This window comes from Mytilus trossulus, chromosome 3 (genome assembly GCF_036588685.1).
Source record: "Mytilus trossulus isolate FHL-02 chromosome 3, PNRI_Mtr1.1.1.hap1, whole genome shotgun sequence".
NCBI classification, from domain to species: domain Eukaryota; kingdom Metazoa; phylum Mollusca; class Bivalvia; order Mytilida; family Mytilidae; genus Mytilus; species Mytilus trossulus.
In genome coordinates this window covers 18,108,962-18,134,181 of record NC_086375.1, presented here as the reverse complement: position 1 = coordinate 18,134,181, position 25,220 = coordinate 18,108,962, and the positions used below count along the sequence as shown (strand labels likewise).

The following is a 25,220-nucleotide window of genomic DNA, read 5'->3' as shown; positions in this document are numbered from 1 at the left end:
CTGTTATAACGTTACCTGTTGATTGGATGCAAGTGCGTTTAATTTGCATGAAAATGGCACATGTTTCCTTTTCGTAAATATAGTTTTGCAGCCGATTTAACTGCTGTGCACAAAGCTATCAATTGTATACATTTGAAATTTTTGTAGGAGTAACGACATCCTGCTATCTTTACTAGATTAATTAAAATATTACAAAAAAAAGTAATTGAAGCCATCTGAAGAAAGCTTCATTTTTTCAAAAAACTTTTATTCTCAGATGTAAAACTTCAAAACACAAAGAAACTCCAGTAGTAAACACTGCTTACTGGAAGTTTATACCGATTTATCTATCACTGATAGAATCTTACATATCTTCTCCACAATGTCTACATCAAGCTATAATATATACGTACATGCGTTTCAATAAAACTTTCATGAGTTTTCATTCAGAAGATAATGGATAAGAGAGAAATGGTAAATCAGTGGCAGACATGGTGCTGGCTTCAACAAAACTTAATTGTAGGTTACAATTACTAACTTATACAAAAGCAACACACATTTGTTGTTTATAAACATAAAAACAAACAGGAAATACCAAAGGGGTATCCAAGGCCATCAAAGAAAAGCAGACAACACCTAGGTAAAACTTTCCGCATAACACGCTATAAAGAAAACTCAAGACTGGACTATTCGACCCCATCAAAAACCGAGAGTCAACTCAGAAACTTTGAAAGGGTTAGCAGCGCCAAACTTTCACTTGTAGTCATAAACGGTGTTCTAAAATCTGAAATGTTGTCATTGTCAAACATCTGAGCCAAACATATCCACTACAAGTAAAAGGCAACACTCGGGCAGAAAGAAAAAGACTTTAACTTGACGCTTTTAAAAGTCTTAATTAACAATTTATAACTAGAGACACTTACTGAAATGGCTCAATTTAGATACGAGAACGCCTATTGGTATATTCTGCCCCACCTCAACTTTGTACATATTAATTAGTTTAGTATAATTCTAAATGTATTACACAAGTCTTAATAAATGCCTGACTGACATTTTTATCTATGAAAAAAATCAAGAATCAAATGGGAGTTTCTGTTGTATTTATCACTTGTTTCACTTAGACAGAGATTTTATATCTACCATTATATCTACATTATATATGTACTACTTCGAAACATAAGAGAAATGTTTTGTGCATTCACGATAAATTTATAGCTAAAGTTACTCTACTTCATGATCTTTATTATTCGTGATTATTATTTGGTAGATGCATACTTGATAATTGCTGACTCTTCTGGTATGTGTGGATGTTTCTTTTTTATTTCGGGAATGTTGTATATTACCTCGAGTATATTTCATAGACTAAAGCTTTTATAAACATCTTGTCTATTCTTTTGCGAATAAAATTTGTCAACTTTGTTTAAGAATAGATCAGAGATTAGGTAATGAGCTCAGGTTGACAAAGAACTTAAGTCTTAAAGACAGATAAGCACATCAGGTTTCAAATTGTTATAATCAGCAATGCAATAATGTGATAAGGCCAATTGCATATAAGCACTGTGGTTAAGTGACATCTGATAGAAATGTAGAGTGTTTGGCAAACAGTCAAACACCATATAAATATGTATTTCATGTTACAACGAAATTTCTGTGAATATAAAAATTACAGCATAAATCTTCTCCTTATAAAATCTGTTTTTCAAATAACAAATATAATTAGATATTAAGCTACTTCTCTTTCTTATTTTTCATAACCATAATTGCATAACATACTTATATGTATTGAAATGAAAACTTAAAATAAGGGTGCTAAAGTACGAGTCTGGCGCTATAGATTTATTTTGGGAAAACAAGTTTGTTTCCAGTTTTTGAAGTAAAAATAATTTGTTTTTGACTCTGAGAAAAAAACTTGTTTGTGAATGTTTTCCCTTCAGCTGCCATTATGTGTAATGCTAAAATTGAAAGAAAAAAATTGTTTGTCGGGGAAAATAACGCTCCCAAATATACGGAAGGGTAAAATACAAGTCCTCGGTGGTACATTCTAAAGGGTTCAAATAAATATTAATAATATGTAATAAATTTGTAGGTATAATTTGCAGATTCCTATGTATAATTTGCCGATTCATATGTCAGTGTGATCAGTTGTAGTAGAGCCAAAATGTACAGCACAAGCGTGATCAACTGCCGAGAATGCACCCGTGCTGTCAGTTTCATTGTTAAATGTTAAACTGATGACCCCCCTTATAAATCAGAATTGACAACATTGATGGTTTGTGAGTTATTGTAACTGCATGATAGCTGTTTTTTTTTCTTCTGGTGAATCCTTATTATGTACACGTGCAAACTGTCTAATATTGATATAGACATTATGAGACATTATATGTTTTTCCTATCATTTAGTCGTTGATTTGCAAAATGTTATTTCCTGCCAAGAATGCCAACTACAATTGAACAAACTCCAATATCTTGTACACAAAGAGAAGATTGACGAATTTTAACAAATACAATTAGATTTTGAAGTCTCTGCTGTATTTCAGACAATTGATTCGATAATCATGTATCTTACCATCCCGGAAATAGTTGTAAAATTGATCAATTACTTGTGCCAAAAACAAGAGCTTTGAACATGACTAGGAGCCTTATCAATCAGCAATATTTATCTTAACAACTATTTCCTATTCGATTATATTTGTGTAAACTATTTTCCATTGATGAAATACATACATTACCAAAAAAAATGGGAACAAAATGAAAGCCACATTGTAGAAACAGATGTTCTTTGCTGAATTTCAGGTTAAGTATCTTGGATCAGTGAAGGGAAAGCAAAGCATAAATTAAGATCAATTGTATGTTTTATGTACCAAATGTGTTATGATGTCCATTACTAGAACATATGCATGTTAGTTAACTCTTTTGAACATTTTCAAAACATGTTAAAAACCGCAATCAATTTTGTTGGGAACTGGATGAAACTCAAGTATACACACACGGCGTCGCGTGTTTATTGAAATGATTCGATTTACATTGGAATATATAGTTGCAAGCATAAGATCGTTACTATCTGTTTGATAAACATGAAGGAATCGAATGTATAGACTCAAATGACTTTGTTTCTTCCACGTCTATTTTAAAGAAGCAAGCCCCTAAATTATATAAACACACGCCATTTTCTGGAGATGGTATACAAACATTATTTGTTTTTAGATTTTTTTTCTATCCATCAATGGAGAAACATATTTAGGGGCCTATAGATATATAAAAATCACAAATTTCGGAGTTGTATGACTAAGCCCGATTCTGAATTTCATGATTTGCTTATAAATTGGAATCAAGTCATGCACGCACAGTAAGCCTATTTATATGTTAAGACAATAAGATAACAGTAGAAGAGCAAATATATCTGGAAAAAAATGAAGATATAAATCTCTGAACTTCTGGCCTTGAAGAACTTTGCAACGTTGCTTTATCAATTGTGAGTAAGGTATCTTTATGAGACGCACTGAATCACACTATCATGCAGTTATTTTGTCATTCACCACCATATTAAAACTGCCTCATTATTTTGATTGACCTAAAGATTAATGACTTGTACTTACTGCTTACAATCTGATACAATTAAATACCTATACGATGCGGCAAATCAAGCATATGTTAAACTTATTCAGTGATACCAGTAAGCACCTTTTGTTCAGGTAGAGATAAATGATCAACCATAAAAAAAAACCCAATAAAAACGGTTATTATGAATATATATCGTTATCCCTTTGCTGTTTTGTCCACCAGCATGTATTTGTCGTATCTGTTCAGTTCACAACTGGTCAAGGACCAGCTTTTCATATGGTGTGCAGTTGACACCTGTTCATCGTTAAGAATCATGCGGTGCATAATTGAAACTTTTTGCATACAGGATATATTTACAATACTTATCAGTGAGCAATTCAAATCCATCTTTAACTACTTGTTGCTATCAGCTTTAAGCCTACACAAATATATCTATTCTGTATAAGAACCTATACAAAGATTTGTGATACCGATAGCACACGACACATTATTTCACCAGATACATTACTATAGACAGCAACAAACGACAACCATTGAATTACGAGCTCCTAACTTGGGACATGCACATACATAATTTGGTGGGGTGAATCATGTTTGCGAGCAATCAAAGCTCCCCTAACATGTAAAAAACTGTAAAATCGACACAAAGCACAAAGTTTCTTTAGATAAGTAAGTTGCTGATAAAATATGATATACAGATGTATACAATACCAAATTTTCATATTCTTTTTTCAAAATGGTCACAAAGTTTCAAATTTGCAATTTCTTTAGTGAAACAAGCATGAAAAAAATAAAACTACCCATATCACTTCGGTTTTGTACATTTTATGAGCAGAAGATTATATAATTTATTCATATACAAACTTATAATCCCATCAAAGTATCATACCTTCCATAAATTTCAAGAAAAACAACCAAAAAACTGACCAAAAAAGACTTATTTTTGTAAGAGGTATCTCCCCTTCCAATGTTAATTTCCATAGGAATTTAAAAATGCTGATTTTGAGTTTTCCGCAAGTTAGATTTTAAGGGACTTTTTTCTGTGTATATGAAGGGCATAATGCTATAGATTAGAACTAAAATAGTTTCTGTTGCAATAAGTTTTAGGTTAAATCTTAGTTTGACTGGACTAAAACAAAAAGATTAAATACACATAGTAACAAACCTAGACGACTGGAAGTTATTGAAACTTGTTCAATACCCATTGCAGCAATTAAATAAAGAATGTTTCTCAGACTGAAATATCAGTCCCAACACATCCAACGAATTTATTGTAAAATCTTCATAAACATTATAAAGAACAAGACCAATGTTAACTATATCACACTTCCATATTATAAATCACTGTTTGTAAGTAGACGAGCAATTTTTTAAATGAAACCATGATGGCTGAAAAGTTAATTTGAAGTATTTTCTCTTATGTGTGGGATATCGGCGTAAACAAAAGTCCTAATTGTTATATAAGTAAAACAAAAATATTGATTCATTAAACAAAATAAATAATGAAATATAAATGGTATGCTTTAATAATCTGCTGAAACAAACCTTCTAATTAAGATCGAACCTCTTAATCGCAAATGTAATTCATCACCTTAATCAAGGCAATTGTTCTTGAAGAAAAGATATTGAACGTTAAGAAAGGTAAATAAACAGTTCCAAGTTAAGAATATTGAAGTAGTTTAAACGTTGCATGAAACTAAACAATAGGATTTAATGAAAAGTAGAGGAATCAACTAAGATGTTTATCGTTTTTCCTATTTCAGTTGGAGCATACATACAAACGATGATTTAATTTCTGTATTGAAATTTGCATTTCTTACATGAGAAAATCATTTTAACATTGATTGGGTCTGGAAAATATTGTTCGGTTCGTCAAAATGCTCCCCTGAGTATTATGATAAAAAGTCTTATACCAATTAATATTCCAATGTTCGCGACACATGTTTCTACAATTACTTCATCACGTTCACGCCAACCAAATGTTTAGGTAGCAAATGAAAAAAACAAGTTATTATAACGTTTTACAAACACCAACAGTCAATCCAACAGTAATAACTGTTTTCATTTTTTAAAAAGATTTTTTCAAAATGCATGAAGGAATACTTTTTTTTCAAAGTGACTTAATTGATCATGAAAATTCAGGCATTTTTTTTTTTTATCAAATTCATGCATATCATACACCGGTAGAAGTCAAATAGACATCTTTCTTTTTGCATTTCCATGCATGTAAATTAAAACGGCCAAATCGAAATTTCAAAAACAAAATATTGACATGTTAAGAAAACAAGTACGCTTTAAAGTACCAATTTTAAAGTTTTTATCGTAGGAATCGAAAGCTGTTTTTGATTTGATTCAATACATTACTAGCCCATCAGACAATTCTTACAGTTGGGAGCACTAGTGCAGGTTATTGTTAGTTTGTTTCTTCGGTTAATTCGGTTTTAAAGTTTTTCCAACACATTTTAACAACGTTACTTCGTTATGCATTCAGTAGCACAGCTAGATAAATATTTGAAGATATATCTTATCGGAAAGCTTTTGATACAAAACATTGAGCGCTAGCTTTGATATTCAATAAAACAACTAGAACTATAAGCATCGAATATATTTTTTCCGAAAAGTTTAACAATAATTCAATTTCTGTTGATTTTTTACTTTTAACATGTAATACGAGTTTTATGATATCTTGGCTATTCTTTTCTGTCGTAGCAGTAAGATATATGTATGTAAGTATAGCATATATATCTCTTGTTACGCAATGCAGATAAAAACTGTATTTCATTTACATTACATATATATAATATATAGAAGTAATTTATCTTTATGTGTTTAGTCTTTTTAATCTTTGGCTTGCATATATGTTTGGGTTTTAGTGTTCCTGTCAGAGGAGAATAAACATAGAAAAGCGCATCGGGCACACGAAATTAATAATATGTTTGTTGTCGTTTATTTAAGCAGCATTAAAACTATTAAGTACCTAATGGCTAGAATCAGATTTTGGATGAAAAACTATGCATTGCATCAAAATACGTTTTGTCATCATTTGACTTTTTACTTATTTGACTTTTCATGTGTTTTTACATTAATTTGAACAAAGTTGATTTATATATCTTTAGCGAAAAGGTGTATTAAATAGGTGTTAAGTAAAGAAGTGAATTCTTTGTAATCTTGCTGTAAAGTTGTTACCGTATATTACTGTAGCTGCCAAACAGAAACACGTGCAATGCTCCCGATTGGAATGTAAACAACTTTTAAGATGAATTTAACATGATCTTAATTGAGTTTAAAAACTTCTGAAAGAATAAACAGACAACGGACATGATTTAGTACTTTGTTTAAAAATGCATTGGCACAAGATAAATTCTTCACAACAAGATTATACCTAATCTTTATATTATAGTACTTTTAACATTCCAGAATTACTGCTCTTTGTATTGGTATATTTCAAAATATGTACATTTGTTTGTTTTCTTTCAATCATAGATCATTAGTTATTACAGTCAGTGCCACAAACAACGTTAATAGGTTGCCATACAGAATAAATCACCAAAATAAAACCTTGTAGCTTCATACACAATGATCTTGAAATCGCCCTTCTGCCTGGCAGGCTGTTTGTTGTATAATTCAATATGATAGTGAACAGTATATAATGTTTGAAATAACTTTGGAAAGTCCTATAGTGAACCACCTGTCAATTCAAACAGAGAAATTACAAATAAGCCTCACTATCAGAATTAAAATGCAACGTGCAAGAGCATTAACTAAAATGAAATCGACCGACTACATATAACTTCTTTGTAAAATTGCTGGATTTTTTTTTTATTCGCCTGAGCTTTTACCGTATTCTTTTCATATAAATTGTCAAACATATTTCAAATCATTCTTTTTTTAATTATCAATATCTATTGTGCAGGTGATTCGGAAACACCAAACTCTAGAACAAATAGTCGAATCAAAATGGCAATATTATATTTATGGATGACTATACATGATGGATAGCAATCATACCTAGTATGAGTAATGTCGGACTACACAAGGTGTTATTATCACCAAAACAAAAAAAATTGTCAAAGTCCAATAAATTCAAACAATCCTACCGAAAAGTTAAATTACAAAAATTCTGAGGAAAATTCAAACCGGAAAGTCCATGGTCCAAAGGAATGGATAAACACAACTGTCAAATTCCTGACTTGGTGGCTTAGACCTGGTTTTATAGCTTTATACGATTTTTTCAATAATATATGCTATTACTTTTCTAAATATGATGTTAGAATCTAACTTTAGTTGAATTTAATTAATAAATACTAGTAGTAAATTCTTGTCAAAATAACTTGTCAGTAATCTTGAAAATTTGGTCTAACACTTAAATTGCTCTACTGATCCACTAACATATGAAGGACTATCAATGTATATCTTTGCCTATGTATACTAGTACTTACACACATAGCAATGAACTACTCTTTAATTTACACTATGCCAGCACAGACACCAACAGAAGCTTATCTGTACATTTAAATAAAATCTACATGTACAGCTACTTATTACTATAGACAAGAGGAGTATAAAAACTAGAAATGTCATTAATGATAACTAATCACGGGTTGTTACAGATAAAAATTGAAGGAATACCGTAATTTATATCTTGGGTTAACGGTAGTATTCAAGTGTTTCAAACGGTGTATACGTTTAGCACTTGAAAGCATGAGCATCAATTTTGACATATTTTAAGTGTGTTTTTGTTTCAGAATCTCATTCAGGTAACGTCAAATGGAGAAATTTTATATAATAAAGATAATCAGTGAAATATCAATGAGTTATGAGGATGTGTGGAGACGTTAGAACAAAATGTTTTGCAACAAACAGAAGGAGATATTTGACTGGACGTCTTCCGAAAAAGCCATGCAATTTTGTAATCTGGTTGAAATACAAATCGTTTGTCCACAAATTTCGTGCCAATGATGAAAAATGTTTTCTTTTCAATATTTCTGTTCAGAATTTTTTATAAACCATTTCGTTGTACAGCAGCTGATATCTATAGGAGATAATGTAAACGTCTCCATCTGAAGCGTTCGAAATGAAGACTGTTCGATTATCCAACCAGTGTGGTTAGCCCGCGCTGCCCAATAGTTATCCGACCTCGGTAAATGTGTTCAAAACGTCTGAACATTCGCTTTCAGCATCTCAAGCATCACTTGATATGGTATTTTCGAATGAATTCTTCATAGACCTGTTTGTGTTGATATTTGTTGTGGATTCCAAAATATATTTTATTCTTCAAAACAAGGAAAATACCCAGTACTCATAAAAAGACATGTTTATGCATCTACTTTCGTCAGTGGTTGTCGGATTTAAGTTGTCTTAACTTTTTTAAGAGGATTAGCTGGGTTCTTGATACGACAGTGCATGTAGATAAATATCATTTTATTTCGAATCGTTTGCGAAGGTATTTAAGTGATGACTTTCGTTAGAATAACGCTTAGTGGCAAATACTTCGTGCATGTGACGGTGCTTGGCAAGAAGTGCCTCGTCAAATAACTGATTGAAGCAGTCCTTGTTTAATTAAAGTTGATATTTTGACTATGAAAAGGCAGCTATTTTTTTCATTTCGTGTTATAACTTTAACATACATATGCAAGACGCGGATTTCAATGAATCAGTTTTCATAACGGTCTACAAATCATATTTACTTAAAATACGCAGTGATAAGAGTATATCAATGAGCATCAATTGAAGTATTATACCTTTGCAACTTATTGTACCTGATATTCTTAATTGCGTGTGGCGGAGTAACATATATATATATAAAACTATACAATTAATTATTAAGAAATGTGTTAATTTTGTGAGGCTAAAATGGTTCATAGACTAAGACTGTTTGAACTCAGGTTGGCGGAGTAAACATTATAGTGATGGGTCGTAATGACAATTCGAATATACTTCCAACATTGAATTATTACTACTAGACAACCTATGTCACCATAATAACTTTATTTATGGATAAGTCAGTGTATCTCGTTCGTACATAATCAGTTAAAGTAATAACTAGATTGCATAATCTCAGTGGATCATTAAAAGATATTTACAATCATTAATCAGCTCTGAAATATATCAAATGAATTGTATATAGTATTTAGATACATTTTACCTTTAGACACATTAATTTATTGACTCTTTTACAAAGCAGACAATGTACATATTCAGATTTTAACGATTCTTAAAAATTCAAACAATAAGTATATCATATACAGACAGTTGAAATATTATAAGATGATATTTGATGAGTTTTACGAGGGAAGGGAGCCCAAAAGATTGACATATCCTTTGATACGTCTCATCAAATTGCAGTTGATATACATAATGAGCCAATTTTATTTTGTTTTGAAAGATAAGAATAGCTATAATCAATTTTGCAACAAATGTAGAGCTACAAAAGCATTTTCTCTTTCAAAAAATAATTAAAAAACCCAACACATTTAAAACAAGTAAAGACTAAAAAACAACATCAAACCAACAAAGACGAGATTGAATTATAGCTTCCAAAAATTGAATAAAGATAGCGATTTAGATATGAAATTTACAATGGCGATTTGCAATTTTTTGTTTGGATGATTACAAAAATCTGTCATTGCTACGTTTCTTCAAGAGATAATAATTAGATAGCACAATTATTACTCAAGTTCTAGACACTGTTTAAACTAACCTTGTTTGAAAGAGGAGCTTACAATAAGAAAGGGAAAAATTGCCACCGACTTAAATATGACCTAACCATGTATAGAACTGAGCAAAACAAAGTCTCCAAACTTTCAACGTACACGTGTACCTTATCAATGAAGAAAGTCACATACCAACATAAGATAAACCACTATCAGTACTTAGGTAAATACACAAAGTCACAATGCTGTGTGGTATTCTTATTTTGTTCATTGTAGTGACTATTTTACTAAAAATAGCTGAGCTTTATCTAAGAACACTGAGGTTGCGCAATATTTTACAAAAACATGTACTAATTACTGGATGCGATTCTGGCTTTGGAAACTCACTTGCAAAATATCTAGATGGAATTGGAGTTCCCGTTTTTGCTGCATGTTTGACGGAAAGTGGACAAAAAAATCTAAATGCTAGATGTTCTTCGCGTTTAGTGACACTTAAACTTGATGTTACAGATGAGAAGTCTATTAGTGAAGCTGTCCAGTTTGTACGGTCAAGACTAGAAAAAGGTCAAGGTAATATACAAATCATTTTTCGATAAACGTCTAGAATTGTCCACATATAAAAGTGGTTGTTAAATTTTATATATATATATATATATATATATATATATATAAAATGTTGTTTGTGCTGTTTTTATACCCTTCTACAACGAAATTTGTCTAACATGCACACGTATAAAAATTGCGGTTTTTATCCAACGCAATCATAGGTTTGAACGTAGTTTCCAATTTAGACTCGTTTATATTTTTTTGTTAGGGCTTTGTATCATATTTTCCCTCCGGTTTATATGATCCGTTCATCCTATATTGACTCTTTAAATTCAAGAGTTTATCTAAAAATGAGGGTACTTTTTCTAAAAATGAGGATACTCTTTATATGGCCTTCCAAATACCGTTTCAATCCCTAACATCACTGAAAAGACATTTATTGTCGAAATCCGGATCTGGTGTACTAAAATATATTGACACCGTGTGTTTGCGGCATAACATCGTGGCCACAAGTTTAAAAAGTTTTTCTGTTTAGTATTAAATTTATATTAAGATCCATTTTGTTACATCTTGTGATCAATTTTATTTTGCAATCGCCAATGGCAGTCAGCAGGGTTTAAGAACATCAGTTGTTCGACCTGTTAGTCAAATGCGTTTTGTTTAAATATACTTTTTCACTTTTTTGATCTTTTGGAAAATGTTGTTTGTGCTGTTTTTAGACCCTGCTACAATGAAATTTGTTTAACATGCACACGTATAAAAATTGCGGTTTTTATCCAACGCAATCATAGGTTTGAACGTAGTTTTCAATTTAGACTCGTTTATATATATACAGAGACATATAATACAGTTAAGTAATTGGGAAAACAGTATATAATCCGCTCCGGTCAATCAGGACGTGAAAAACTGTTGATGATACATGCAGTTAGCAATTAAGTCTATTAAAATCTATATGAAAGACGCAGCAACAAAATCTCTATGAGTTCGAAAATCAAGGTCGATCGATTTTTTTCTTTTTCGAGTTACGTACTTTGAAGGTGATAATAATATCAAAATCGACATTATAAGCGCTTTTATGCTAAAAGCCATAAATCGGATAATATGAATTATCATTGGATTCCGATAATATGTTTTACCAAGAGTTTACATCAGCAATATCTTGAACGAATTCGAAAAATGAGCGCTGATAGAAACTAAACGTTGCAACCCTTTTATGTAAAATTTCTTATTATAAATAAGTAGTATTTGTATCAGAGATTATAGCAATATCTCTGGTTCGTTGAAAAATCTTATTTTACTCAGATCTTTTACACTCCTATAAAATCGTTTCCTTATGATGAATCTTTACGGCCGGGAAACATTACGGTGTTATCCTAGTGATGTCATACATAGAGGGTTATCTATAACGTTGTTACCCTCGGATTCTTATTTCAGTAAAAACATTGATATTGTTTTCAGTCATAAAGTTACTTTGTTCAATATAATTGGTTTGAAGAAATCAAATTATTGTCTCAAAGGTGTAGCAAAAGAGACAAATAGTGTTGTTTTTTGGAGTTAGAAATAATTACTTACTGTTTGATTTACAACAATATCAGTGACAGATCTAGAACATTATCTAAGTGTGCAAAGTTGAGTTGGAATGTCAACACGAAAGCTTTAAGTTATATTCCAACGTTATATATATATATATTGTCTGTTAGAAGAAAACATATGACAACTGGTTTACCGATCACAATGTAATTGCTGAAACAGTTCAGTGACTATAAAGTATATAAACGCCAAACGCTAATGAGACAGAAATCAAACAAACACAACGTAATCAAGAGAGCAGAAAGAAGATGACAACAAACTTTATACACAACTCATTCTTGGCTATTGCGTTCCAATTTACTGATTATATATCATGAGTCCAATTATAAACCAGTAGTACACCGTTGTTCGTAATTCATAAATCGAAAAAAAAAAAAAAAAAAAATCCGGGTTACAAACAAAAACTGAGGAAAACACATCAAATATAAAAGGAACAACGAAACAAATGTGTACAAATTGTACCTTATAGTTGTATTTATATATGTTTATTTTCTATAACTATGTTATTGTAATTTTGATGAGAAATAAAGCTTTAATGGCCATGTTAAATATAACATTAAAATGACAACAATACATTCCATGCATGACAGGACTACAATACACATAAATAAAAGAACATAGAGGACAGAGAAAGTTCAACGCACAACTAAACTATACAATAGAACATTACGACAAAGTAAAAGTTATTAAAGTTACCAGGCTTATGATTTGAAATACGCCAGAACTTTTTTTTTCAGTTCTCGGATTACAATATTTGCGTTCGTAACACAAACTAGTATTTTGATTAGTTGGTTTATTAATCGGAGTGCAAAATAGTTTTCAAGTAAACATAGTATGTCGCAACGAAAAGAATAGACAAAGCTGATCAACACCATGCAAAGATTAGAACAGAGAGTATGTGAAAACAGGAAATCTTATGTCATCGCTCTTGTTACAATTACTAGTTTTAAGTTTTTCATAAGCGTCAATTTAAAAAAAAACCCGAGAAAATTAACACGTAGGTGTGTTAGTAAGATGCCGGATGTATTGATGATTACAAACTCTTTATAAAGGTATTTAAGACAAAAACAAGTATTGTTCCAGACTTTATCTACTTAAAACACCATTATTTATCACACAGTGGTGTTCATCTCACCTTCTAATTAATGCCAACAATTCGTGATTTTTTAATGAATGTTCGAATTTGAACAATATTAATCCCCTCAGAAACGATTACTTCCACTTTTGCTCATTTCATCAGTTTTTCTAATGTCGTAGTAACTGGGGTCCATCAACAACCTTGAGTTCTTATAAGAGCTGATGACACTTCCTGGGTCTTTGGACAAACATTCGCAAAGTTTATCACATTGAATGAGTAGTTTCTTACTTATAAATAAGCAACAAGCGAGTAAACATGATCGGAATAGCGTGGACTCAGGATAGAGTACATATCCGTTGATAGAGTACGCATATTCTGCAATTCATGCATCATAGTTTGGGAAGGAAGCGTCAAAGAACACATAAAAAGCGTCAATGTATCTACGTAGTAAGCGTCAAAGTCAAAAGTAAAACTCCTCGTAAGGTTAGATAGAACTGAGATGTTAAGATCCAACCAAAGATTTTTCGGGGGCAATTTTAGCTTTGGAAAGAAATTATGTCTGTCAACATACCAACTTGGGACCCTAAAAGTTTAAAAGGTATATATATCCGGTGCTGATTGAGTGCGTGCTTGGTGTTATTTCTGGGTATTTAGTGGCAGTATTGACAAGCAAGTGATACATAATTTGAAATATTAGACCACTCGGCTACATAAGTTCATCTAGGTCATATAGGCGTGTTACTTTCCCCAATATAAAACCAAGATGGCTGTCATAGATATAGGAAGATGTGGTGTGAGTGCCAATGAGACAACTCTACATCCAAATAACAATTTAAAAATTAAACCATTATAGGTTAAAGTACGGCCTTCAACACGGAGCCTTGGCTCACACCGAACAACAAGCTATAAAGGGCCCCAAAATTACTAGTGTAAAACCATTCAAACGGGAAAACCAACGGTCTAAAACGAGAAACGAGAAACCTTTAAAAAGGTCAACTGCAAGTTTTGAATTTGTACAAAATAACAGTTATTTCAATTCTTTGTAGAACTTTGGGGACTTGTAAACAATGCAGGACTTCAAGTCATTAGTGCTCCACTGGAACTACATTCAAAATCTGCAATCGAGAAAACACTGCAGGTAAATCTTCTTGGAGCAATGTACGTCACAAAGGCATTTTTACCATTACTACGCCAAAGTAAAGGCAGAATAGTTAGTGTTTCAAGTGATGCCGCCCTGATAGCGTGGCCATGTAGAGTGGCCTATAACATAAGTAAATGTGGAGTGGAATCAATGTCAAGTTGTTTGAGGTAAGTATAAGTAAATATCTATAAGCTAAGGAAAGTTAGGAGAATTATGGTATATTCACCATCTGTTTATGGGGTTGGAACAGAGAATTATGGTATATTCACAATCTGTTTATGGGGTTGGAACAGAGAATTATGGTATATTCACCATCTGTTTATGGGGTTGGAACAGAGAATTATGGTATATTCACCATCTGTTTATGGGGTTGGAACAATGTCCGATTGTTTGAGTCCAGTTTAAGATAATTTAAACGAACCTTACATTATTATAGATATAAAATCATTGAGGAAACAAGAGGGACACGTATACGTGCGTTTATCTGTCGTTTTGTGATTTTGTCCTGGTGGAACTCTTTTGCTTTGTCATTATCTCTAAAACACGTGCACTGTATAAACTAAAATACATTAAAATGATGTATAGCATTTGGTAAAAAGTAAAATCACAAAATTACTGAACTCCGAAGAAAATTCAAAAAGGATAGTAAGTCCCTAATCAATACATCTTTTCGTAATAAATGTTTTCTTTTTTTTTAGAAAAGAGATGTATCATGTTGGTGTGTCAGCTCATTGTGTTGAACCAGGCGCTTTCAAAACAAATATTGTGTATCCGGACGAAATGGCGTCTCAACTTCAACAGGCTTATAATGATACAGACAAAGAAATAAGAACATTTTATGGACCAAACTGGTTAGAAAAATGTAAGTTTATTCAAAGTGGAAGTACAATAAATAAAACTAACACAAGAAAGCTGAAGTCTTCAAAGTGCACTAAGATAGCACTCACAGCTAACTTTGGTCGCATTCGTTCTTAAGTAATAAGAAGTTCCTTCAGTAGAATTACATATTTTGTGGTTACAAACAAATTTTGAAAATAATGTTATATGACCTCAGTCATTAGGCAACATAATAAGCCAAGCCAGTAAGAAGTACTCATTAAGGCTTAAGGTGGTATGGGAGTCTAAAATGAAAATGATAGTTGTTCATACTTTGCCAAAACGTAGTATCTATTGATATATGATGAAATATATACTAAAAATGATAGGTCAATGCGCATTTTCTCAAGCTACAAGACGCGACAACATGGCAGAATTTTGTAAGGATTATACAGGAAAAAAACACTATTTTGTGGTTAGAAACTAAACAAAATGATAGAATTGTTAAATACTTAAGGAAAAGATAGCTTTCAGACAATGCTTTGAGAAGTTCAAAAGAAAAGATAGGGTCAGCGTGAGTTTTTTCCGACTAAAATACAAAATAGGAATATTCCATGTAGAATCCTTCAGAAAATGCACTATTTTAGAGTTACCTCCCCTTAAAATGGTAATTTAAAAAAATTAAAAAACAAACAAAAATAATCAACATTTTCAAAAATATTAATATTTATAAGTTATATTCTTATAAATTGGTTCTGTTAAATGAATATTCTGCATTCCTGCATCAACTTTTGCTAATTTGATAGAAAATCTGGACCTTTGGTTCACTATTTTTTACAATCCAAGATTTAGGAAGACACCCTTACCACCGTAATTCTCGCTAACAGTACTAACCCATACAGTTATAGTTCATTATTTGTTGAGAATAAGAATGATATGACATTTAAAGATTTGAACAATACAAAAAAGCAAAGCATAACTCACCCCCATCAATATATATCAATATACATTATTTTGTCATTGCAGGGAAGGAAACCTACAAGAATATCCCACCTATACAGAATCCAGACTTGTCCCCTGTAACAGATGCCATCGAACATGCACTTTTTGCTAAGTTTCCAAAAGCTCGTTACCGGTGTGGAAGAGATTGTCAATATGAATTTTGGCCAATGTCGCTACTTCCAGATTGGTTTTCTGACTGGTACTACGCTATGCCTGCTCCTGATGGAGCTAAGTAAGAAAAGACAACTACATACGAATATTTAATCCAATTATTCCTGGCATTAATATTTATGTTTTAACTATTGCTTTGAATAAATATTGACTTTAGGATGGAAGATTTACATAATATTTTTTTTAGACATTTGAATCAATGGATAACATGGTCTTGTATCTGTCTATACCAATTGGCTGAATCATTCTTCTCTACAAAATATGTATCAACGCGTACACTACGCTCAATCGACAAAAAAAGTTTCATATTGTAACTTGTTTTGGTATTGTACAGTATTTGATGGACATCTCGACACATCACGGGAATTTTTTTATTATCAATTCATGTTTACATGCTTTGTACTCAGAGCATGTGATTCAAACTTTTAAGTGTTAGTAACTGAAATTTTCTATAAAAAGGCATATAGACAAACCATGGCAAAAACATTATCTGCCTCAAATAATGCATAATGAGCTGAATGTCGAGTAATCAGTGACAATCAACCATTACCATTCAATGATTACTCGCAGAAGAATTTCCACGGTCGAATATAGCACAGAAACACTAGCACCGCCGTTATTCGAGACGAGAACACGCTTTGTCTAAAAGAGGGACGAAACATATCAAAGGGACATTCAAATTCATATATCGAAAATAAACTGAAAACGTCATGGCTTAAAAAGGAAACGGACTAATGATAGTACACAAGACACACCATAGAAAACTACAGACTAAGCAACACGAATATTCGAGTTGAGCACTTATAAACACACGATTTACTACATTTCAGAACAAAATAGAAACACGCATGATCTCTACCATTCGAAACCAGTACACACACATTATCTTTTCGTAACGGGAACGCTGGCTTTGACTATTCAACACTTTGATAGTAGTTTAACTCATTTTGAAATATTTTCCTTTCAATGAAAAAAATCCTCGAAGTTTGATACGTTGCTGAATGTAAACTTTAATTTAGATACAGTATTTTGTACTATATATGTGCATAAATATAGCGATTTTAACAAAAAAGACAGTATTCCTTGAAATTCAAGATTAATCACAATATAACCCTAGCCAAATAAGCACTTTTAATTCTATACTTTCTACTTTCCAATCTATCTAAAAGCATGTGGACGCATAGGGAAATCATTATTTTGTAAAAGAGATGCCATTAGTTATGCATTGAGGAAGTTCTATGAGAAATCTTATCTTAAACATAGTCTATCCATTATTTTCTTCACTTCATTTGCGTTTTCTATAGACCAAATACTGACTTATACAAACGATTCTAGCGAATCACATTGTCGTTAAGTTTTGGGTTTGTTTCTGGTAATTGATTAAAACGCGATTATATTCCCGCTCTTTTCTTCGATATTCTGTTCCATTCAAAGTTGAATAACACTGTATATTACTAATGGCACTCAGCGGTCTACTTTATCTATGACCACTTTCTTTCTTCAGTTTTTTACAATTATGGTAATATTATCGTACTCTTAAAAGATACTTCCGACATCTAAACATAACTTTGACAGCCTGAAACCCTCAAGACTGCGTCTGGTTTTTTTACATGAAAATTAAAACGATTGATTGGTTTTTGCTCTACTTTCGGAAACAAATGGTTTAAGCATATCTAGGAAGACATAAAGAAATATGTATTTTTTTTTAGCTATTATGAAATGCTCTCTTTGTTTTCAACCAAAACTACAGCAGGGGCAGGGGGAAGTGTGAGCTCTGTGCAACATTATTGTTGCTCTTAAAAAGATTGACTTATAGTCGGATTACATAGAAGACGCTAAGCAGAGAAGTTGCATGAAAACAATTAAACTAAGGCAGAGATATTCGGCTTTATCGAAAATATGTTGGTTGCATTCTAATTTTGGCATTTGATGACGGATATGTATTACATGTATATACAAGAAATCCTAGTTCATTGATTCGAAGATAAGCTGGCGTCCTTTTTGGTGGGCTTTAGTCTTTGTGTTTCTCTTTTGCAGACTTTTTTTCTGTTAAGTGTTTTTTTTTTTTCTATTGCTGTTTTTTTGCAACTGAGTAAAATAATAATGAGATTTGGCTTTCTTGTTTTGCGTATTTGTACAAGGGTATTACGCCGAGTTTAATCAAAGACAACCTTTACTATTACTTATTCTGATTATTCCTTAATAATGTATACACAGTTTCTGTTTTTAAAAAGTGACTATCTTTTAACTTCATCATTAAATGTGAAGCAGATGCTGATTTTATAACTTCTTACAGAATATTGTTGATGAAAGGTGTCAATTATAGGCTTCATCTGAAGATGTTTTATGTGAAAAACCAATAATGCTAAAAGTTTGTATACCATTTTCTCCAAAGATCAACAATAAATCTTGAAGAAAAAAGATGAATGCATTTTAAGACATTTATAAAGCAGTGGCAATTGTATAAAGATTTACTGTGATTTGTTTCCCCACTGTTGAAGATTGATAAATAAGTTTAACGTTACAATGTTGTTGTTGTGGCTTCTCAAGATTCAAACGTACCGAACTCCGGCTGCAGTGGGAAGACTTTTCAGCGGAGAACAAAAAAACTGATCAGAAAACTTAAACAAAAAAAAGTCAAATAATAAGTATTCGCTAAATTGTAAAATTCTTCATTTTGAATTGACATTCTCTATGGAGATATTAGTTATATTGGTAATTATCAGCATGGTTACTTTTCTTTATTAACCCATTTTACCGACAAATAGCATTGATTATATTTCAGGCTGTCAAGACCAAATTACGACCAAACGCAAATTAATTGCCTTACAACTTCAAGACATTTAAACATGTAAACAATTCAAACTTAACATTCATTTTGAAAGAATGTAAGCTCTGATTTTATCAAAGAAAATTACCCATAAACTGGTAACTTTATTGATCGGTGATTTAGAGATTTAAATTCACAGAAAAATTTACAGCTGAGAAAATAAGAAATTGGCAGTTCCTGTTATGTTGTTCGTTTTATTCGATATTCATTTCCTATTTTAAGGCATATTACTTAGTTCAGTGGCGTTTCAATCTTTTTACTTTATTATGGAAACTTCCACCAAAATTTGTCTCTAAAGGATTACAATGTGGCGCCAGTAAAATTACATGAACTAATAGCACTCATTTCATGTAATCGGAAAATGAATTTCATAAATGCGACAATGAGCATAGTATACAGAAAATATTTGTTTTGTCTTTCTTTTCATGTAACATTTTTAAATCAAGGTCACTTGCATGTCATGTTGCTATCAAACTACGCGTGGGGTGACAGAATGACTTTTCTTTTGTGAATTCATTTTACAAAAATGAGAACAGGTTTTGCGATTCTATAAATAACGACTGTAGTATGCGGAGGAATAAAAGCAGCAAAAAGAAACTGCAGAAAAAATAATTTATGACTTTAGAGTTGCATTTTTATTCTTCATAGCATGAACCACTTGTTTTGTTATATTAAATCACAAAATCACAACACTACACTTATGATATGTACATAACATTTGTTCCCATGTAGCAGTTTAAAAAACAAACAAACTCAAATATCATGTTTTGCATGTTAGTCTATGGAGCAGTTAAGACCACAACCTACCACGTAAAAAAATACCCGGAAATACCTTTTTGTCTATGTGCTCAGATTATTGAGATTACCATGATATATATGACGATACCTCATTTAGAAGTTGTAGTTAGTTATCAAAGATACCAGGATTATAATTTAGTACGTCAGACGCGCGTTTCGTCTACACAAGACTCATCAGTGACGCTCATATCAAAATATTTATAAAGCCAAACAAGTAAAAAGTTGAAGAGCAGGTATCTTATTCAAAATAACAATCATATATATATAATAAAATTAACGGTACCAATTTTCTTGCACCAGATGCGCATTTCGACAATACATGTCTCTTCAGTGATGCTCGTGGCCAAAATATTTGAAATCCAAAGCTTATATAACAGATGAAGAGCTTAAATCCTAGAGGTCCAAAAAGTATAGCCAAATCCTTGAAAGGAGTCAGAGCTTTGCATGAGGGAGATACATTCCTTAATTTATAATAATTTCTAATATTTTGTAACAGCAAATTTTAATAACACAAAACATCCGTATTTTCATGCCAGTACCGAAGTACTGGCTACTGGGCTGGTGATACCCTCGGGGACTAATAGTCCACCAGCAGAGGCATCGACCCAGTGGTAGTAATAAATTAACGGTACCAATTTTCTTGCACCAGATGCGCATTTCGACAATACATGTCTCTTCAGTGATGCATGTGGCCAAAATATTTGAAATCCAAAGCTTATATAAAAGATGAAGAGCTTTAATCCTAGAGGTCCAAAAAGTATAGCCAAATCCGTGAAAGTTTCTTTGGAATTTCAAGCAACGATGAATAACACTGAGGATCTTTCATCACTGTATTGGAGGCATAAACTACATAAGTGTCCTTATAAACAACGGTATATTTCTGAGTCTTCCAAGTGCTCTATGAAACCTCTTTCTAAATTATAACATCTATTCTAAAAGTATTCATAGCCAATGTGCCCCTCATCTTGTCGACTTGTTTCTTTATTACTATGAGGCTGACTTCATACAGAAACTTCTTAGGAAGAAAGACAAGAAGTTAAAAATATCCTTTAACTTAACTTTCCGCTATAGAAATGATAATCTTCCACTAAATAATTCAAAATTTGGTGACTATATGTCCCATCGAACTAGAGATAAAGGATACACCGGATACGGTTAAGTCTGCCTTATATCTTGACTTAATATAGAAATTAACAATGAGGGTCGGTCTAAAACAAAACTTTGCGACAAAAGAGATGATTTTAGCTTCCCAATTGTGAACTTTCCATTTCTATGTAGCAACATTCCAGCAACGCCTGCATACAGAGCATATATTTCCCAATTGATACTATATCGCCGTACTTGTATTTCCTATCACGATTTCCTTGACGACGGAAAGTGTCGTAACCACACTCTGCTTACAATGAAGCTATAAAACCAGGAGTTGCAAATGGTGAAGTTGAAACCATCTCTTTGTAAATTGTACGGACGCCATCACGAGTTGGATGATCGTTATGGAATAATCGTCTCACAGATGATACTGGATATGTTCCTCACGTCGTAACTCCAATTTGTTTTTCTTTTTAAAGCAACACGAACCCACAGGAGTAATTTTTATATGCTCTGGAAGGGTAAGCAGATCCCACGACACATATGGCACCTGTCGTGTTGCTCATGCAAATACAAACCTGGTGATAAGTCTAATTCGGTAGCTTACACTCGAGAAAAAGAGAGGGAGTGTGGTTACGACACTTTCCGTCGTCATCTGCATTTAACGGTCAGCCAACAAGTGATGGCGTCCATAGATTTACGAAGGAATGATTCCAACTTCACCGCTTAGAACTCTTGGTTTAATTTATAGCTTCCTTATCTATCAAGGAAATAACGATAGGAAATGAAACTACTAAATCACTTTCAACAAAACTTGGTGTGAATGATTCCTAGGTGAAGGTAATATAAAGTTTACGTTTCCCCGGTCAGTCAGTAAACAAGACCGCCATGGCTTAAAATAGAACATAATGATTAATTGTCGTGTATCTTAGAAACCATTATAAGAAGAACATTGACAAGGCAAAACGCTAAGAGTGTCAAGATCAACATATAAACATTCTTTTAGAGGGTTACATTTAAACCATCTTTTCTCCTTTTTAAGAATTAGAGGGTCATTGAGATCATCAAACTGAGATCAAACAGAAGTTTGAAAAAACAGTTAATGGGGCCAAACGGATTTTTTTTAACAGAATTGTTTACAGCACAAATAAACACGCAGATGTATTCCTCTCCGCGCAGATGTATCCCCCTCCATGCAGTTGATGGTTGTCGGCAATCTTTTTCACAGTAACATTTGAAGTGTTCTAAAACAATCAGGTCACGTGTTAGTTTCTGCCAGTTTGTTTTGTAAATAACGGTAAAGAATTTCTATACTGTATTAGTTTCTTAGATTCCTCATACGTTCTGCGATATTTGAATTCAAATTATGCATTATGCTACAACTTTCCCTCATTCTAGTGCGGATCATAAATGTTAGGTTCTGTTTTGTAAATCAAATTACATTTTCGTTCACCGTTAAATATGAAAAATGTGTTATTTCTATAAATTAGATTGATAACATTGTCTATCTGCTCTACATCAAATGATGTTTTATAAATCTTCCTTCAGATTTTTCTCTTGCTGTAGGTTAAATACGATTAAGTTTGCAACTTCAAACTGATCTCTTTGCACAAAATGAATGCTTAAGTCATCATAACACATTCAGGAGATAATGATTAAAGGTCCTTAAAATACCTTTCCTCATAGATTGTAGATCTATTTTACTCTAATGTTTATTATTCAAGACAAAGTCACGTCAAATATGAATAATGTTCAAGATTTCTAGAAGAACCACAAGGGTGTTTTACGACCTTGACTACTCATGAGCGTCTCGTAGGCTCGGTTGAATGGATACCAATCGTTCTTATATTTATTATGAAGTTGCAGTTTGAACATCCAAAACGTCAAAGATGACGACGCAGATATTTCAAAACAGGTATAATTACCTTGCAGTAAAGTGTTAATATTTTTGGTGAGCCGACAAGCAGAAACTTCTGACCGTTTCTGGGCACCTGAGTTTTCCTCACTAATATGAAGGAGATATTACGTTGTTCATTTATTCCTGTGTATTTTATTTATACTTAAAACTGATTACATCGTTTATGTTTTGGTAATGCATTTGTCTTTTGCCGACTGGTGGTTTGTGATCCCCTACCCACTTTCAATTCTTGATGACGTTCTGCTAAACATACCCTTTATAATGAAATAAAAATGACCCAAGCATTTATATAACAAAACATTCAACAAAGGAAATCTGACAACAAACCTATATAAACTGCTATTCAAACATTAATATAGTATCTGACAAGAAACTAGTTTACTGAAAAATGGTTATATACTATAATATTAAAAAGGGACGAAAGATACCAAAGTGACAGTCAAACTCATAAGTCTAAAACAAACTGACAACGCCATGGCTAAAAATGAAAAAGACAAACAGACAAACAATTATTATAGTTCACATGACACAACATAGAAAACTAAAGAATAAACAACACGAACCCCACCAAAAACTAACTAGGAGTGATCTCGGGTGCTCCGGAAGGGTAAGCAGACCCTGCTCCACATGTGGCACCCGTCGTGTTGCTTATGTGATAACACATCCGGTAAATAGTCTAATTCGGTAGGTCACATTCATGAAAGGGAAGGGGATTGTAGTTACGACGTAAGGAACATAGTCCGATAAAAGTTATTACAGTGAGGTCAAATTCCCTGTCATTTATTCATCATCCACACAGGAACTTGTCTAAAACATATCTATTTACCTTAACCGAACTTTCAGGTATAGAGTTATGATTTTTTTTCTGAGACAAGTGCTTGTGACCATCAAAAAGACCTTGCGGTCATCCGATGTTCAATACTTCAGTTCTTTTGTTCAGAATTGGTCTGCTAAAGTAACAATACGCAAAGTATGCGATACACCTCAACAAACGATATCAGTACTAAAGTTTCGTAAAGCGATATGAGTTAAAGAGGACTGTTTATGGCAGGGGGATAATCACGATATTTCTATAGTTTTGGTATGTTGAACTGGACAGCAATGCCAAAGCAGATGTGTAATTCTATGTCTAATTAAACCGATAGAAACAATGTAACATAAAAGCGGCGCATGAATTATATTACATGAATGTCCAGTCCAAATATCAGACGACATAATTTTTATATCACTTTAAGCTTGTGCGTCTTTTGGGGAATACAGTTTCATTTTTTGTTTTTAAAGATTACATTTATTTATAAACTGACGTTATGTAAATTAAATAATTGTCGGACTTTTCAGAAGGTAAAATACTAGTGATTGTATGGTCATATTTTTAAGTAGGTATATCGATGAATTTGAATATATTTATACAACTGTGTTTATTTTACTTGGCCTTCATGCTTGCAGATTTACGAAGGTCTGCATTACCATGACACGAGCAACTGCTTTTTGATATTACTTTCTATGCATTTCTTCTGCGGTTTATTTCCGGAATACTTCTCGTGCATCTCTATGCAGGCGTATCATTGAAAGATCATATGTAATTGTCGCCTTGAATATAAATAAAGCATTTAACAGCAAAGGATATCTGTGTGTTTTATCTACGTCTCTACGTAATAGCTGGGATACAGTTATTCAGAATGACAACTGACGAACTCCTGCCAAAAACTACTGACAGAAGATATCTTTGTTAGCAAATTGTTAGAGAAAATCTGTATTCCTGTTCGTCCTCAGAATACATGGTATATATTCGTAACCCCCAATATACAATTCAACATATTAAGTATCCAATATACAATTTTACATCTGAAGTATTTTATCCAAATATCAGTTATAGATTTGATGAGTATAAGAGAGAGACATTTATATGAAACTGGAGTGAATACATTTGTAAGATTTCTTTTGATTCAGATTCATAATATAGTCAAAACAAAAAGAAGACTTATTATATAGATGCACAATTAAATGTTGCAGAAAAAATAAGGAAAGTTAGGACATTCTCAAATTGT

The 25,220-nt window shown here is 32.3% G+C and overlaps 2 protein-coding genes across 3 annotated transcripts in view; one reads left to right on the top strand and one right to left on the bottom strand.

Annotated features, from left to right (window-relative positions):
• Window positions 1-25,220, bottom strand: part of LOC134710313 (protein stum homolog) — a 338,001-nt gene that overhangs the window by 312,059 nt on the left and 722 nt on the right. The gene's annotated exons all lie outside the window — the stretch shown is intronic.
• Window positions 10,235-16,693, top strand: LOC134710312 (retinol dehydrogenase 16-like). The gene is made up of 4 exons (XM_063570617.1): window positions 10,235-10,763; window positions 14,454-14,715; window positions 15,247-15,410; window positions 16,391-16,693. The coding sequence occupies exons 1-4, from the start codon at window positions 10,436-10,438 to the stop codon at window positions 16,600-16,602; spliced, it is 966 nt and encodes a 321-aa protein (XP_063426687.1). The 5' UTR covers window positions 10,235-10,435; the 3' UTR covers window positions 16,603-16,693.

Bases quoted from the DNA above. Each gene is read 5' to 3' on its own strand.
- LOC134710312 (XM_063570617.1), top strand. From the start codon at position 10,436: ATGCTGTGTGGTATTCTTATTTTGTTCATTGTAGTGACTATTTTACTA. The intron at 10,764-14,453 runs GTAATATACAAA...AATTCTTTGTAG, and splicing joins AAGACTAGAAAAAGGTCAAG to AACTTTGGGGACTTGTAAAC. The intron at 14,716-15,246 runs GTAAGTATAAGT...CTTTTTTTTTAG, and splicing joins TCAATGTCAAGTTGTTTGAG to AAAAGAGATGTATCATGTTG.